Consider the following 19,204-nt stretch of genomic DNA (forward strand, 5'->3'; position numbering starts at 1 on the left):
GCAGATGTGGGTGGAATCTAAGTGATCAGCAGGACGAGGTGAGCCCAGCGTCCTCCGACGCCGCCATCTTCTCTCCAAACTTACTTTTTAAAGAGAAGTATGGTCTTTAGTTAATCATAACACATGAATATTGGTCCATTAACTAAGACACATATATAACACTAATCTAAGACAATAATAGGGGATTGGATATGGGGTATACAAGAACTCTCTGTACTATCTTTATAATAATTCTGTATTTAAAACCTGAACAATTCTAAAAATCTAAAATAAAAAATTATTTTCAAAAAAGGACATAAAAAAATAATAAGGTAGCCTTAGAAATAAGGAAGCAAACAGGCAAATAATACCTTTTTAAAGGAATACATACAGTCTCACCAGCACAAAATTTTTAGGCTATCACCATCATTCTAATATTCAAATTCATTCACTTGAGCCCTTGTATTCTGAAGATTCTTCTGACCTCAAGAATCCTGTTTCTAAATATACAAAGTCTGGCACCTAGACATTCTGTACAGAATAGTAATTGATAGACTTGGTGGCTGGATTACTTAAGGTCAAATATTTCAAGTCCTAGCACATACTGGCTGCAAATTCTTGGGCAATTTGCTTAACTTCTCTGTGCCTCAGCTTTCTCATCTATATAAGGAGAATAATAATAGTAATAATACTAATACCATTACCCCACCTCATAGGGTTGTTGTCAGAATGAACTAAATATACGTAAAGCACTAGAACACAACCTGGCACATAGAGTTAGTTAAGTGCTAACCCTTTAACCAGTTCATTCATTGAACAAAAATGCATCAACAATACAGGAAGAGCTCAAGGAGACAGTGTAATTCAGCTTGGAACTGGTAAATGAAAACTAAGATTTATAGATACCAATGGAATAAAACTGCCATCTCAGCTTACTTCGTCAAATGTAGGTAGGCTTATAGAAAAGGAAAACTAAAATTCTTCATGTCTATTTTGATTTCTTAGTCCTCAAACCTATAAAGTTAATATTGGCAGAGTGCATATCATAACACCAATTTTAAGGTCTTCTGAGCTAAAATAACCTTCCAAAGGGGTCCTTCACTGTTTCTACACACCAACACATTTCTGCCTGAAGAGAAACAGAGAAGGGTTTTCGAACTTCAGCCAGCAGAAATTCTTCTACCTTTGGAACAACAGGTCCCAAAGCCTCTCCCCACTCCTCTTGCAGAGAAGCACCTTGGCCAAAAGAAAAGCATTGATAATGATGACTACGGGGCCCTCGTTCCAAGTATTTATTTATTAATATGCTCCAAAATAGCCACAAAGTAAGGTAAAACAAGTAGTTCAGCCTTAACAAATGGTTTCCTTTTCTTTTGAAAAGGAAGGAAATGATACTTTATTTGGTATACATCCTCCCAAATGTTTTCTGAAGTAACAGGAAGAAGGAAATTTTTAAAAAGTGTGTGTGTGTGTGTGTGTGTGTGTGTGTGTGTGTGTACGTGCGCGCTGGGGATGCGGGACTGAAACAGAGTTCCAACAACAACAACAAAATATTACCAAAATAAGTAGGAATTTTCTGGCTTTGATAATAGATACTGTAGACAAGTAAAGACAGAATCTATGTACTGAAACTTTTGCCCATTATGAAACACTTTTAGGCTATTGTATAAATCCAGGATATTAATCCCATCTTAAGTAAAAATGAACATTGTAAAAATTTCTAATTACTAAATTTCTATAGAGAACAGTCTTTAAATACTTGACAAATAGGGTAGGAAATGTGTAGGTTGAATATTTTTCTGCATGTATATCCTATTTTTTAAAAATTATTATTATTATTTTTTAATGTTTTATTTATTCCTGAGAGAGAGAGAGAGAGAGAGAGACAGAGAGGGAGAGATGGCATGGGTGAGGGAGGGACAGAATGAGAGAGGGACACAGAATCTAAAGCAGACTTCAGGCTCTGAGCTGTCAGCACAGAGTCCAACACGGGGCTCAAACTCACAAGCAATGAGATCATGACCTGAGCCGAAGTCAGACGCTCAACTGACTGAGCCACCCAGGCGCCCCTACATGTACATCCTATTAAATTACCTGCTTTGTGTTAATGTGCAACTATTTTTCACATTTACAACTTTTTCATGAATGAAGACTTTCAATAATTTTCAACTTAAGAATAAGGACAAAGTGGTTCACAAGAAATTATTAAAAAAAAGATAGATAACAGTGCACCAGCCTAATTGTAGACTATGGCCTGAGTTCCATTATTTATGGAATACAAATTCACAAGAGTTTCTGTATATTCACTACATAGTTCTTGAAACAATATTTAATTGCATTAAACTAAGAGGTGGGGAAATAGGAAGTAATTAAAATACCTTAAGCTAGATTTGTAAAGTTAATTTTATTAAATAGTGCAGCTGTGTTATCTAAAATATATTCTTATAATTGAAATACACAATGATCACTTAGTATTAAACAGAACTTATCATTCCAATTTAAAGTTAATGATTACCTTATATACGGTAGATAGATTATACAAGTCCACAAGAAATGAATACATTAGAAAAAAGATAATAGTGGAAAAATACTAGAAGGTGGAGTAATGCCAGTTGAAGAAAGTCATTTGTTTCTAAAGCTAGGAAGGAAAGAGCACAGTAGACAGCTAAATTACACTATACTCCAAGTGGGTATTCAAGTATCTAAACAAAAGTAGGTTCGATAACAGAGATGTAAAATTGTCTTCCTAAAGCTTTTAGCTATTTGATGAGTCAAATATTCATCATTTCAAAACATACTTTTTAATTTAAAAGTCAGAAAAGGTGGTTGACCTCCAAATTATATACTATATTTCCTTCTGTGACTTCACTGTGACCATATTGTGATAAGAGCAAGAAAAGGAGAACAGCATTAGGAAATAGAATGAAGGTCAAAGCAGAGTTCATGTAATTTACATGTATACAAGTTCTTTCTACTTCAACACTTTTAATTTACTAAGTTTCATCCACACTAGCTTAGTAAGATCCCATAAAAATGGCATTTCAACTCTACTGCTAACACAGGATATTAGAGGTTGTGAGCTGGGATCTTACACATGCACATCACACTGAGGATTCTTTTTTTATAATCAACTTCATTGATAAGATTTAACATAATAACCTTGTAAAGTCAAATAGGTGTAAAAGAAGAGAAGTAATTATGACGGACACAAAAGTGGAGTCCTTTTTTAAGCGTTGAGGAAATATTAAATACTTCTTTTAAATGCATTAAATTAAGAAATAAGAATGCTGCTGCAAAAGTGTCGAAGTCACTCAACATGTGACAAGAACTATGGAACTATAAATAGTAAGAGATGAGGAAAAGCAGATGGTGTAATGAAAAATTCTTGCTGGCTGAAGGTTCACCAAGAACTCGATCAAGTGTTTATATCAATCCATGAACAATTTCATACATTTAAGGCCCATTCAAACATCTCTATGATGTCTCTATGACACCAAAATGAAGAAGGTAGCAATGACAACATAAATGCTGAGATTTTCCCTCTGAATCACTGGTGGAGATTATCAAGATGGTGTTACCTGATATAATATAATCTCTACGAACATAAAACTGGTTTATTTAAAAAGTGAGAGACACACATACACATATATACATATATCACACATATATTTTATACATATTGTGCAAAATGGTTATGCCTAGTTTTCAGGTTTTCAAGTTTATATTCCTGTTTGATGAAAACATACTCAGGGACTAAAAACATGAGCCTCTGTCAGTCATTTTGGATGCTCAAATTTATTAATTTATGAAGACGCTTTTGGAATTCATCTTATTCCAAAATAGAAATTTCTGTTGTTTCCCAAATGTCTACGTACTGTCCCTTCATTTACATTGTTGAAATTCTTCACAGGCAATGACTATGCTTCTAACTATAACATCTAATCTAAACAAATGCCCAAAGAATAAAGAGTTCAAACTAAAAACTTAGGTAGTTATAAATCGGCATATACCATGAAACCTGTATCATAGTATTCATGTTCTGCATAGTATTCACGTTCACGTTACACTGTAATTCATTTTTTACTAAAGAAGAGAATGTGGAGATAAGCCATTGGTGAGTCTATATGTAACTAAAGCTAAGACAGTTAATTGGCAGAATCTTTTATATTTCCACTTATATTTTTTAAAAATTCAGTATGTTTTCTTCATTATTATCTTTAAAATGTTTACGTTTTGCTATTACTCTTAAGGGCATCATGAAAACAGCAACACATTTTTCAAATTGAATAAAAATTAGAATTTTAATGATAATAAAATACTACTTTAATTTTTTTAGGTTTTTGCTTATTTATTTTGAGAGAGAGATAAAGAGAAAGCAAGCAGGGAATGGGCAGAGAAAGAGAGTGAGAATCCCAAGCAGGCTCCATGCTGTGAGCCCAGAATCTGATGAGGAACCTGAACTCACAAACGGTGAGACCATGACATAAGCTGAAATCAAGAGTTGGATGCTTAACAGACTAAGCCACCCAGGTGCTCCTTGGGGCTGACTTTTATAGCACACTCATGGTTTCTCTGCCAACAACATAAAATTTTGGATCACTGATTTTAATACTAATGTTTCAAGCATGCACCTAACATGCTTCAAGTGTGTGCACAAACACGCATACACAACACATTCATTCTCATTATTTCTGTATCTGTCCCCTCTCCTCTCTAGAGATAAGACATAGAATCATAAGGAAAGACAGAGAGCACATGGTAAATAGTAGACACTAAAAATAGGTTGTGGAATTTTATAAAAGACATAAAAATCATGAAAACACTTACTTCATCAGCCACCATACACCTGGAAAAAAATCAAAATAAAACCAAGTTAATATCTTCATTAACAAAGCCAACCATTTTAAAAGTTTTGATTAAGTAGCTTGCCACAGAACAGTTTTAAAGAGTTACAAATTTTAAAGTACTAAGCCAGAGAGAGGTGTTTATAAGACTCTCCAGCTGCCAATGGCATATGGTTATGTGGGAGGATCAGAGATTCAGAAATGTTGTTCCCCACTGCCCACCCAGCGAGACAGCTATAATGACCCTTCAAAAATGAGAACAAAATGGCAAGTGATTGTACCAACGACTTCCCATCTTACCGATAAATCTCTAGAGATTAGAAGAATGCTGTATTAAAGTACAAGAAAATAAATTTCAACCACATATTAGCATGTTATACCTATGATTCTATATGCTATATTATATAGGCTCAGCCTATTTTCAAGCTGAATTTTGGTTTCTACTATCATTTGGTTAAAGTTTTTCTATTCTTTTTTATTCATCTATAGAAGTAAATTCTATACACTGAAAATTAAGGATAGGGGGCATAAGCTGAGATCTTAAGCAGAAGAAAAAGCAGAGCAAAAAGCAGGCATGGTCAGGATCATGAGGGGCCCTTAGAAACAGAGAGTATACCGTATGGGGAAAAGCCAATCTCTTAACTGAGAGGAGTTACAGGCAACCTAAAAACACTGGAGTATTCTAATTAGAAAGGAATAAAGTCCCTATTTCTATTCTTTCCTTTCTTTATTCCCAGTGGTCTTAACATTATGCAATTTTATAAGATTTCTTTTAACTTAAAAAACAAATTAGGAATTTGTTAATGAATATACTATCAAAAAATAAGTCACAGGCAAAATAGAATTTTGATCATAGGAAAAAAGTCAGGTTACATAATAAGTATTTTTAGAGAAAGATTAAATACAAATACTTGAACTGAAATTTAAAACATACTTAAAAGTAAAGTTTATTACATGTTTTGCAAATAAGTCTAAAAAGTAAAGAACTAAAAAACAATAACTTGAAAAACATGATTTATTTCCAGAAAGATTCACATGTATACCTACTTTTTCATTTTAAAATGAAACTGGGGGTACCTGGGTAGCTCAATCAGTAAGGTGTCTGACTTTGGCTCAGGTCATGATCTTGCTTTTCCTGAGTTTGAGCCCTGTGTCAGGCTGTATGCTGACAGCTCAGAGACTGGAGACTGCTTCGGATTCTGTGTCTCCCTCTCTCTTTGCCCCTCCCCCCATTCACAGTCTGTCTCTCTCTCTCTCTCTCAAAAATAAACATTAAAAATTTTTAGAAAAAATTAAATGAAACTCAAATTTGGTAAAGATGTCACTTGAAGTATGTATTATTTATGAAGTATCTACTACCTACCTAGTAAGTGCTAGGGATAGGTAGTGAATTATAAAGTCATTTCTTCATAGAGGGTGACTGGAAGAAGACAATGAAATACACATATGGCTCAAGTGGTGAGAGGTGCTAGGAAAAAAAAAAAACTGAAACAGGGTAAGAAGGAACAGGCATGTAGGAAAGGATCTATTCTATAGAATGGTAGGGAACAGTCTCTATAATAAGACAGTATGAAGACAGATTTAAGTAAGACAAATTTAACAAGTAAGGGAATCATGAGAAAATTTGTTTGAGAAACAATGTGATCAGCAAGTACAAAGTGAGCAGCAAGTACAAGGGCCTTGAGATAAGATGGTTATGATGTAATTAAGGAACATGGAAGGTAATCTGCCTAATGTGCGCTAAATTAGGAAAATGGTGAAAATAAGGTTGGAAGGCAGTTGGGAGAGCCTTCTGGCATGGAGAGCCACCTAAGCAATTACATGGCATTTGGATTTTCTTAGAATCCTTTAGAAGGAAGCACTGTTTTACCTTTTTAAAAGATTACTCTGGCTTATAGAGAATAAACTGTAGAGGGCAAGAGCAGAAGAATGGAGGGCAGTCAGGAGGCAATAGCAAAAGACCAGGAGAGACACAACAATGTATAGATGAGTGGTAGAGTTGGAAGTGGTGAGAAGTTTGGTTCATTTTGAAAGTACAGCCAATACGATTTGTGGGTTAATGGGATGGGGATGTAAAAATAAGAGAGAAAAGTCAAGAATGAATCTTAAGATACTGACTTGAGAATTAACTGTAAAAAATGGTGGCAATGCCATTCACCGAGGTAAGAAAGACTTGGAAAAATTAGGTTTCACAATGACAGTCGTGTGATCAATTTGGACATGCAACCTTTGTGATATACATTAGACTGCCAAGTCAAACAGCTGAGTAGGCAACTGGACATGTGCATCAGGAGAACAGTAGGGGACTGGAAATACAATAAATTTGAGAATCATCAGAATGTAAATGGCATTGGAATGAGTGAGGATACAAAGTATTCTGAAACATGACAACTTGACTGTGGCCTGTTCTTCCCTATGTCCAACACCAAGTTCCTGAACTTTCTAAAGTTAAGCATCTTGCTGAGACGTCTTAAGGCCCTAGTGGAGTAACATCAGCTTAAACTGGTTTGCAGTTACATTGTCCCGTTGGGGGCTAACTGAAAAGGAACATCACTGAAATAACTTTGCATGTAGGTATCTGAAGACCCCAATGCTAAGATTACTTCCAATCTCTTGGAATATGCTATATTTTCCTATCATGAGACAGAAGAGTATTCCCTACTTTGGAACTAGGGCAGTTGAGTACATTAGAGAACATGAGGCTTCCTTTAGGTATCTCTAGAAGGCTAACCATCCTTAAACTTTAGGCACTATATCTACTCTGACTGCTGGGATTCCTGCTGTTAAGAACAGTTCAGCAAGCAAACATGATTTCCAGACATGATTTCTATGATTTTCCATCATATAAAAACAACTGATAACATGACAGTCCCAAACATTTGAAAGAGCAGAGTAAGGCTGAATAATTAGAACATGTATCTACTGAAAGAAGAAGTGCCAGAAAAGATAAACACCTGTACAACAACTGTTAGCGCACTTCAGTAAATTCTAATGTATCACACACACACACACACCATAAAACTTAAGGTCACAATTTTCAAATTAAAATGAGCACATGCATAAAAAAAGAAAAATCATTACTGACATCTATTTAAGTAGACTGGGAGATGAAGTGCAAGGATTATCTCAAAACACAGAGCAAAGAATTAAGTAAATGTACAGGCACAGAAAAGAGAAAATACTTGAAGGATAAATCCAGAAAAATGTGAAAATATGTGAAAAATAGGTGTTCAAAAGTAAAAAAGACACAATGTGAAGTAGAGGCAACTATCAAGTAAATAATAAAAGAAACTTTATTCAGGTTGACAAAACACCTCTGGTGGATAACTAGAAAGGGTAACTAAGTTTCACATTGGATAGAAAAGACAAATACCTACTGATCATATCCTTATAAAATGCAGTAATCTAAAAAATAAGAAAAAAAACCCCTTGTAAGTGTTCAGACAGAAAGAACAATTATTCATAAATGGAAAAGCCAGGACCGGCAATGGACTTATCATCATCAACACCAGAAGCTAAAAAACCATGGAGTAGAATCCAGGCTATTTGAACAGAAAGGAGAATTAATGCATCTTATATCTAGTCAAGATACCCATTATTTGTAAGAGATGGCAAAGAGATATTTGAAGCCAGCCAATCTCTCCAAGATAACAAAACACAAGTAAACCCTAGGAGGAAAAATACTTAAGAAAATAATCAAACAATAAACACACCTCAACATAGATTGAAGACATGAGAAGATGAAAAGATGAAAAGACAGAAAAGATAGAAAAGATCTGGTAAGCAATGATGCCTGATATGCATGAATTTAATGGGTGATGTGTATTCCATATGGCGACTCCAGTGAAAAATTAGAGAGGTAACAAGGGAGAAGGGGCACTAGAAAGTATTCTAAAGCAGAATACCAAATAGATGACGTTTAAAAATCAGGAGACTAAATGAAATCACCTAGGCAGTAAAAATATAGGGAGGAGAGAACTAAGGGTGACCCCTGGAGCATTCCAACATATAGGGGTACAAAGAGGAGAAGGATCCAGAAAAAGGACTGAGAAGGAGTGTCTAGTAATGTAAAAAGATACAAGAGGAATATGGTACCCTAGGAGGCAGATAAAGAAATTGTCTCACAAAGGAAGGAATGAACAACTATAGTAAATGCTACTAAAAAGGTCTAATAAAACGAAATCTGAGAATTGACCATTTGATTTGGCAAGAGATCACTGATTTCACAAGAGCAACTCTGATAAAATGGTAGGAGACCAAAGCCTCCCTTAAGTGGGTTCAAGAGAGAACAGAAGGAGAGGAAGCAAAGAGAATAAATAGAGACTACTATCTCAAGTAATTACCCTGTAGAGGGGAACAAAGAAACATGGTAGTAGTTGGCAAGAAAACTAAGGTCCACAAAAGTTTTTTTGTTTTGTTTTAAGATAAAATAGTACAAATAACTCATTAAATATCTTACTGATCCTATGAGTAATGAGTAATATCTAGCAGGCAGGTAGAAGTATGGATGAGGAACTTGAAAATCCAGTCAAGAGAATAAATAAAAATGAGTAAGGGGGCGCCTGGGTGGCTCAGTCAGTTAAACATATGACTCTTGATTTCAGCTAAGGTCATGATGTCACGGTTCATGAGATGGAGCCCCACGCGGGGCTCTGTTCTCACAGTGTGGAGCTTGTTTGGGGTTCTCTCTCTCCTTCTCCTTCTGTTCCTCCCCTCCTTGTGTGCACCCTCCCCTTTCAAAATAAATAAATAAACATTTAAAAAATGAGAAAGTAGTTGTACATGAAGATGATCATAAAGCAAAAAGAAGTGAATTGGGTTCTCGTGTAAATTGTAAAAATATGGAGATGAGTTTTTTATGGCTAGAACCTTGGGAAACATTCTCATTTAGAAATAAATAAATAAATAAAGTGAAGTAAGAGAAGTACTCAAAGAGTTGGAGAATAAGGATCAGGGTCTAAGAAGCCCAGGGAAACATTCAGAAGAGTAAATGGTTAACAGTGTCCAAATGTCACAAAGATGTTGCAAAGGATGAGGGCTAAAAGGCCATCATTAAAAGTTACCAGGAGCTCACTTGTAAGCATTATGTACAAGTGGTAAGAAGATGGTGGGCAGTAAACAATGGAGGCAACAGATACAGAGTAATCACAAACTCTGGTATCAAAAATAACAATAGGGGCGCCTGGGTGGCGCAGTCGGTTGGGCGTCTGACTCCAGCCAGGTCACGATCTCGCGGTCCGTGAGTTCGAGCCCCACGTCAGGCCCTGGGCTGATGGCTCGGAGCCTGGAGACTGTTTCCGATTCTGTGTCTCCCTCTCTCTCTGCCCCTCCCCCGTTCATGCTCTGTCTCTCTCTGTCCCAAAAATAAATAAACGTTGTAAAGTTTAAAAAAAAAAAATAACAATAAAAATAAAAATAGGGTAGTACCTACAGAACATGTTGGAAACCTGAACAGTGGGCAAAAAGTCAATAGTGCAAAAGAAAACAAGAAAGCTGACTGGCTACCAGAATTTAAAAAGGGGAAATATGGCTAATAAAATTTCTCACTTCGTAGAAATTTTACACATTTGATTGAAACAAAAGTCTACCTTCTAATCGAAAGGCTACCCATCACCACAGTTACCCATTGAAATCTATACACAGGTACCCACAGTTACCAGCTCTTTCTCCCATTGGGAAATGTCAAACACAATCCAAGTAACAGGGACTTTAACCTACAACTAAAAAGAAAATTTCCTTCTTTAAAGAATATCTATTGTATTCGCCAAGGCTGGTTTGATGTGCCAACAGCTATATAATTCTAACTGAATTTTATAAACAGTTCAGTTTTCCAATGTTACAAAAAAATAAATAATATTTTGTTCCAAATTCATGTTAATTGCTTGAATTATAATTTATTAAGCTTGGCTACAGACATCAAAAAGCAACTTTTCATTTCACTGAGTTGTTTCCAAAACCTTCAGGCTCCTTACATTAATCATCCACTTACAGTATCAAGACATATATATTCCAGTGTTTGCAGCAACTATATCTTTGGATGCACATGCTCAGTGTTTGCTATTTTTAACCCAAATTTTTATACAGCTAGAAAAGAGAAAGCTGAACAGCATTATACTTTTCTGAGGATCATTTTACGCACCAGCTAAACTTCTAATCTAAGACTCACAGAACTGAACAATTTGTGTTTAAGCGTTTCTCCAACTTCTTTATATTAAAAAAATCCACCTTTTTTTTTATAACACCCATATTTCTTGAATATATCATGTCTGTAAAAAGAAAACAGCAAAAGAATATTTTGGTAACACTGCAGCAAGAGAACAGTAAGAGAATATTTTGATAACACTGACAATTCAGTGAGGTGAACATATGTAAGATGAACATATGTAAGACGTTTGGATTTATAAGTACAGAATTCAAGACTTCGTACCTGAACACAAGAGCTGCTTAGTCAACTACCATGCATACTTCAACCTCAGAAATGGGCTATTTCCTCTGGGAAAATATTGACCTTCCGGATATTTATATGCAATCTGTCCTTTAACAGGTATCAACCATTTACATACTAAACCATATTATATATACCATATAATGCTTTAGTATGTATACTTGACCAGTGTTAACTTAATGTAACTTGAACCCAAACTCCACCCACTCTCCCCAGAGACAAAGCTACAGGGACAACGGATTCAGATCAAGTCATAATACTTTATCCAGCCACAGCAATGTCTTAAAATACTTTTCCCGTAACTGTAAAAGTTCAACATAATAAAATGGCCTTTATTTTGTTTAGCTTTAATATTATTTATTTTTTGAACAGGGGATACATTCATATGTACATGATTCAAGAGGTATAGAAGTGGAAAGTCTCTCCCCAATCCCTATTCCTCAAGGATGTCCCAGGTATTAGCTGCTCTGAAGGAAACAAAGTTATCAATTTATTGTGAGCCTTTTAGAAATATTCTGTTTACGTATGTGTATATATGTATGTATGTATGTGTGTGTGTGTGTGTCACAAATAATAACATAAGATTTAACCTATCTTAACCTCATGTAAAATCCCAAAAGTGCACAATATACCACTATAACATGATGAAAAAGAAAAGGAAAAATTTAGGTTGAATATTTTTTTTTTTTTTAATCCTGGTTTTCCATTGCTTTGGCAAATGACAAGTGTGTATAGTCAGAAAATCTTCCAGTTCAGCTCTCATCTAGCTTGGCCTCTTTATACATGTCTGGAATAAACAACCACTGACTGAAAAAACTCTCCTGGGCTTCCCAGCTGCTCCTGACTCTCCTCCTAGCTCTCATGTCGCTTTTCTCTGTGCCTCCACCTCTCTCACCCTGTTCAGTGTTCAACCTTTATAGTCATTTTCTCTTTATGCTCTACTTCTATTCCAAAGCTATCATCCATTCTCCTAGTTTTAGGTGCCACCCAAATGAGTCCTAAATCTGTACCTATGGCTTTTAGCATACATTCCAGATTCACATTTAAAATCTCTATTTGGACATTTTTTTCCCCTGGATATCCTGAAGTTATTATGACATACTATGCATGTTGATATCTGAAACTAAAGCTAAGTAAGCTCTAAATATAATAAAATAAAGTAAACTAAGATAAAATAAAATAAAATAAAATTTCTAAAGGAGTTATTTAAACAATTGATCTGAGTATGTGATTCTTATCCTTGGGTCAGATTTTTCTGTTTAAAATTATAACTATAAAACAACAGAATTTATTTTGGTTGCATGTCACATCAGTCTGTCGAATTTCTGTAAAAGCTTAAAGCAGTGCTTTTATTTGCAAGTACATGATTAAATATATCCTAGATCTCTATATCCAGCTTCTTAGTCTCATCTGTTTTAGGAAATGACTAAGGCATGTAAGCTGAGCTGTGATCAAATGAGGTAAGAGAGTACAAAAATTTTATTACTGTTTTGCTGGTGGTAAGTTCAACAAATAACTACATTCAACAAATAACTATGTTTATTGTCAGTAACTAAATACTGACAATGGATATAGGGTGTGGGGAATAAGCTGAGAAATTCCCTGGGCTTATACCAATGCATTAGTTACCAAGGCATAAAGAATTACAAAGCCATAGAGCTGACAGTGCAGAGCCTACCTACTTGGGGTTCTGTCTCCCAAGCTTGGGTAAACAGGGTAAGACCCCCAAAATAAAGTAGGGAGGGGCAAAATCCCCTAGGATAGAGAGGGAGGGGAAAAGGCCCTCAACACAATACAATATATGAGGTAAGCAAGATTAGGTATTCAAGGCAAAAACACCCCCCAATTTAGTACTAGAGCAGAAAGCTGCTGCTTTCACAGGAAGAAGGTCCAAATTAGGTGAACAAGTATTTGGGGCTATAGACTGCACTGCAGGTGAAGCTGTCCAGAACTGATTAGTAAAAGAAAAGGTGCCTTGTTAACCCTGAGGTTATTTGCCCTATCTGTTTTATCCTCTAGGCTAGCTAAGATAAACAAACACAGCGCCTCCTGTCTGCCATTAACAACCATCTGTCCATCTACCCAGCTCCAGGATTTTGTTTTATACTGACCCAAACCCCAAACACTGTGTATCTTCAAAACCCCCTTTCCCTCATGCCATGAATTAATGTTCACAGATTCATTGTCTCTTTGTGCACACCTGTCATGTTTGTAAGTCTTCTGACCTTAATAAATATGGGGCAAGAACCCTTATTCAAGGCTCTTGTCTTTTCCCAGACATTAGCCATCTCTCCCATTTTAATCCTGCGTCCCACTTTCTTGCTGGCCAAGAAAGAACTTTAGACTTAGAGTCTATGACAATAGGGGAGTTACAGAGGACAGTAGCTTCAAATTTCGCCATTAAAAATGGAAGAAAATGTGATTGACTTTAAAAACTGGTTTCATAAACAGTTTCCTTTAGGATGCAATGCAAGAACAGAAACTCAACTCAAAATGGCTTAATCACTAAAAATAATTAAAAGATCACATAATATATAACACGAAATCCAGGAGTGGGATGGTTCCAGGGTGCTTAATTCCATAGCCCACTCATGTCATCTTTCTATTCTGTTATCCTATATAAATAGCTCCAGACAATTTGTCCTTACCCACTGATGTTCAGAAGCACATGGAAAGTTGGCAGTCTGGGTGGCTCAGTCAGTTAAGCCTCCAACTCCTGATTTCAGCTCAGTTCATGACCTCATGGTTTAGGAGTTCAAGCCCAGCATTGGGCTCTGAGCTGACAGTGTAGAGCCTACCTACTTGGGTTCTCTCTCCCCATCCCCCTCTTCTGTTTGTGCCCTTTCCTTCTCACAAAATAAATAAAAACTTAAAAAAAAAAAAAAGAATATGGAAACTATACTTAAAGAATTCTACAGCCTTGGGGTGCCTGCATGGCTCACTCTGTTAAGCCCCTGACTTTGGCTCAGGACATGATCTCACAGTTCATGAGTTCAAGCCCTGGGTCAGGCTCTGTGCTGACAGCTTGGAGCCTGCTTCAGATTCTGTGTCTCCCTCTCTCTCTGCCCCTCAGCTGCTGGCTCTCTGTCTCTTTTTCTCTCAAAACTAAATAAGCATTAAAAAAAATTTAAAAATAAAAAGAATTCTAGAGTCTGCTGGTAGGGAAGGAAGAGAAGAAAATGTTCAGGTGAAGCAACCCACATCTGCTGCATATGTTATGACTTTGAAAACCAAGTTAAAATGACATTCAGTATCTTGTTTTCTTATAGTTCTTTTTACCCATTATGAAATACCAGTCATACAGAAAGGGTATAAAAGATACCTAAAAGATGTGGGGTAATATGAACAAATCCTTTGTGTACACCAAAAGCCAAGTGTGTTTTTAAAAAGAAATGCTTTTTCTGTTCATGAACATTAAAAAGAAAAATTAAACTAGTCCCTAATGCTTGATAATATCTTGAAAATATTATGCTTCATTAGTCTGACTTCATTAGCATAAAATAGTCCCATAACTTTTACTAATAAGAGCAAAACTGGAAAAATTTTCTGCATCCTCTTAGGTGGTTTAAAAAAGAAAAGGTGTGTATCAGCTGTTTTGAGAGAATTATTTTTGTTTCAGGATGTATAATAACTCCCACTGGGCCATTATGTCACATATTAGCTTTTACAAATTATTTTATTTTTGTTCATAAAATTTCAGGTCAAAAAAGTTCATTATTCCTATAGCAATTAGTGAAAAAATTTTAGGGCTTAATTAGACATTCATTAGAATATATTAGAGTTATAAACAAAAATATACAAAGGAGCTAAGGAGTAAGTCAGTTCTGCTTGATCTAGTCTAAAGTGATTTTATAAGTAGTAAAAATGATTCATAGTACCAAAATTGCTTTGTTAGTAAACACATGTGCATCAGTGATATTTAAATGTTGACAGGTAGATAGAGAAATAAGTTAAACACTTTATTACAAATTGAGAGCCTCTCTCACAGTATAATAGAACATTAACCTTTATTTATGAATTCATTTTTTTTGCCTGGTTTTGGATTTATTGAATTTTATGCTAATAAAACCTGAAAATATTTCATAGACGAGAACATATTTACCAAAACTAAGAATAGATCACAAAATAGAAAGAACCCATTATCTATTATATTGTTTCAATTTACTTTTTTAAGGATAGAGAATTGAGTCCACACATGTGAATCTTGAGAAACTTAACAGAAGACCATGGGGGAAGGGAAGGGGGAAATACAGTTCCAAACAGAGAGGGAGGGAGGCAAACCGCAAGACTCTTAAATACAGAGAACAAACTGGGGTTGATGGGGCGAGGGGGAGAGGGGAAAATGGGTGATGAGCATTGAGGAGGGCACCTATTGGGATGAGCACCGGGTGTTGTATGTAAGCCAATTTGACAATAAATTATATTAAGAAAGAAAGAAAGAAAGAAAGAAAGAAAGAAAGAAAGAAAGAAAGAAAGAAAGAAAGAAAGAAAGAAAGAAAGAAAATAGAAAGAAAGAAAGAAAGAAAGAAAGAAAGAAAATAGAAAGAAAGAAAGAAAGAAAGAAAATAGAAAGAAAGAAAGAAAGAAAGAAAGAAAGAAAATAGAAAGAAAGAAAGAAAGAAAGAAAGAAAGAAAGAAAGAAAGAAAGAAAGAAAGAGACAGAATTGAGTCCAGCTGAACATAGTAAAAAGCCAAATACTAATAGCTAAAATAGGACTATTTTCCTTCTCACCCACCACCACACCCCTTCCTGAACAGGAAGGTTAGAGTTAGGTGAGTCCACACTGGAGCAAGAGCCAAGATGAAAGTGTCCCACCTCTACACTCTTCTTGTCTTTTCCTTTAGGGTAGGTCAAAAGATAGCTGGTACAGTTCCAGATTGGGGAGCAATGTTTAAGGCAGAAAGAAAGGAAGAGGACAAAAGGGCACTTACCAAATGTATTGACAGTATTTTAACAAGCTTTCCCAAAATCACCACCCAGTGACTTCTAAATGGAGTTTGGAAAAGAGTGCTTTAGCTGGTCACATAGACCACCCCACACACCCTCCCTCTTATATGAGGGAAAAGGGAAAAAGAGACTGGGGAAAGCAACATCAGGCTTTGTCACAAAATCGAAGGTCAATTTTAAGTAAGAGTGATTTCGAAACACTGTAGGCTCTATTGCATAAAGATCAAGTCAGCTCTGAGGTTTTATTGACATCTGTATTAAATAGCTATATGACTGTGGCTATGATTAAGAAGAAAAGAAATTCTTTACTTCATATTGACTATCATAATTACTAATTACACTTTTCTCTATTCCAACTATTGTAAAAAGCCTCTACTCATTCACCATTTCACAATAACAAGTATTTGTCGTGTGTGCAGAGGAAAGATGCCCATTCAATCCTAAATGCAAAACACAACACCAAATATACACATAACTGATGTACAGTAGTTATTCAGATAATCCAGAAATTCTTTGAGTACTATTTTCTGGATTATAATCCACATGAAAACTCAGTTCTTCACCATTAAAATGAGAATTTTCTTTTTTTAATGCTTATTTATTTTTGAGAGAAACAAAGACAGAGCGTGAGTAGAGGAGGGGCAGAGAGAGAGGGAGACACAGTATCTGAAACAGGCTCCAGGCTCTGAGCTGTCAGCATAGAGTCGGACGCAGGGCTCGAAATCACCGACCCTGAGATCAAGACCTGAGCCGAAGACGCACGCTTAAGCGACTGAGCCACTCAGACGTCCCTTGAATTTTTTTTAAACTTTATTTATTTTTGAGAGAGAGGCAGAGTTCTAGTGTGGAAGGGGAAGAAAGAGAGGGAGACACAGAAGCTGAAGCAGGCTCCAGGCTCCAAGCTGTCAGCAGAGAGTCCAATGCGGACTTGAACTCACGAATCCCAAGATCATAAGCTGGGTCAAAGTCAGACGCTTAACTGACTGAGCCTCCAGGCATCCCTAAAATGAGAATTGTGACTTCTTTAAAACTAGAGTTTGTCCATTGGCCATATTTGGCTTATCAATGATTTCCATAAAAGAAGTTTTACTGGAATACAGTCCAGCTCATTCATTTGCATATTATTAATGGCTACTTTTGTGTGACGAAGACTGAGTTAAGTAGTAGAAAAAGAGACTGTATGACATGGAAAGTCTAAAATATTTACAATCTGGCCCTTAATAGAAAAAGTTGGCCAACTCTATCTTTTTTCTTTTAAATATGAAATTTATTTTCAAATTGTTTCCATACAACACCCAGTGCTCATCCCAACAGGTGCCCTCCTCAATACCCATCACCCACCCTCCCCTCCCTCCCAACCCCCATCAACCCTCAGTTTGTTCTCAGTTTTTAAGAGTCTCTTATGTTTTGGCTCCACCCCTCTCCAAACTCTTTTTTTTTTCTCCTTCCCTTCCCCATGGTCTTCTGGTAAGTTTCTCAGGATCCACCTAACAGTGAAAACATATGCTATCTCTCTTTCTCTGTATGACTTACTTCACTAAGCATAACAATCTCCAGTTCCATCCACGTTGCTACAAAAGGCCAGATTTCGTTCGCTCTCATTGCCACATACTATTCCATTGTGTATATAAACCACAATTTCTTTATCCATTCAACAGTTGATGGACATTTAGGCTCTTTCCACAATTTGGCTATTGTTGAAAGTGCTGCTATAAACAAACATTGGGATACAAGTGCCACTATGCATCAGCACTCCTGTATCCCTTGGGTAAATTCCTAGCAGTGCTATTGCTGGGTCGTAGGGTAGATCTATTTTTAATTTTGTGAGGAACCTCACCACTGTTTTCCAGAGCGGCTGCACCAGTTTGCATTCCCACCAACAGTGCAAGAGGGTTCCCGTTTATCCACATCCTTGCCAGCATCTACAGTCTCCTGATTTGTTCATTTTAGCCACTCTGACTGGCATGAGGTGGTATCTAAGTGTGGTTTTGATTTGTATTTCCCTTATGAGCGACGTTGAGCATCTTTTCATGTGCCTGTTGGCCATCTGGATGTCTTCTTTAGAGAAGTGTCTACTCATGTTTTCTGCCCATTTCTTCACTAGGTTATTTGTTTTTTGGGTGTGGAGTTTGGTGAGCTCTTTATAGATTTTGGATACAAACTTTGTCCGATATGTCATTTGCAAGTATCTTTTCCCATTCCGTTGGTTGCCTTTTAGTTTTGTTGGTTGTTTCCTTTGCAGTGCAAAAGCTTTTTATCTTCATGAGGTCCCAATAGTTCATTTTTGCTTTTAATTCCCTTGCCTTTGTGGATGTGTCAAGTAAGAAATTGCTGCAGCTGAGGTCAGAGAGGTCTTTTCCTGCTTTCTCCTCTAGGGTTTTGATGGTTTCCTGTCTCACATTCAGGTCCTTTACCATTTTCAGTTTATTTTTGTGAATGGTGTGAGAAAATGGTCTAGTTTTATCCTTTGCATGTTGCTGTACAGTTCTGCCAGCACCATTTGTTAAAGAGACTGTCTTTTTTCCACTGGATATTCTTTCCTGCTTTGTCAAAGATTAGTTGGCCATACGTTTGTGGGTCTAATTCTGGGGTTTCTATTCCATTCCATTGGTCTATGTGTCTGTTTTTGTGCCAATACCATGCTGTCTTGATGATGACAACTTTGTAGTAGAGGCTAAAGTCTGGGATTGTGATGCCTCCTGCTTTGGTCTTTTCTTCAATATTACTTTGGCTATGTGGGGTCTTCTGTGGTTCCATACAAATTTTAGGACTGCTTGCTCTAGCTTTGAGAAGAATACTGGTGCAATTTTGATTGGGATTGCATTGAATGTGTAGGTAGCTTTGGGTAGTATTGACATTTAAACAATATTTATTCTTCCAATCCATGAGCACGGAATGTTTTTCCATTTCTTTATATCTTCTTCAATTTCCTTCATAAGCTTTCTATAGTTTTCAGCATACAGATCTCTTACATCTTTGGTTAGGTTT

General features: G+C 36.2%; 1 protein-coding gene across 1 annotated transcript in view; it reads right to left on the reverse strand.

The window, feature by feature from the left end:
* The window catches only part of ZRANB3 (zinc finger RANBP2-type containing 3), a 317,797-nt gene that overhangs the window by 174,418 nt on the left and 124,175 nt on the right, over positions 1–19,204 (reverse strand). Inside the window, exon 3 of the mRNA XM_086715199.1 lies at positions 4,807–4,825. Coding sequence (XP_086571325.1) covers positions 4,807–4,825 — 19 coding nt within the window. The remainder of the gene's footprint in view (positions 1–4,806; positions 4,826–19,204) is intronic.

This window comes from Puma concolor, chromosome C1, assembly GCF_028749965.1.
Source record: "Puma concolor isolate L17-30 chromosome C1, mPumCon1.1.hap2, whole genome shotgun sequence".
Classification (NCBI taxonomy): Eukaryota; Metazoa; Chordata; class Mammalia; order Carnivora; family Felidae; genus Puma; species Puma concolor.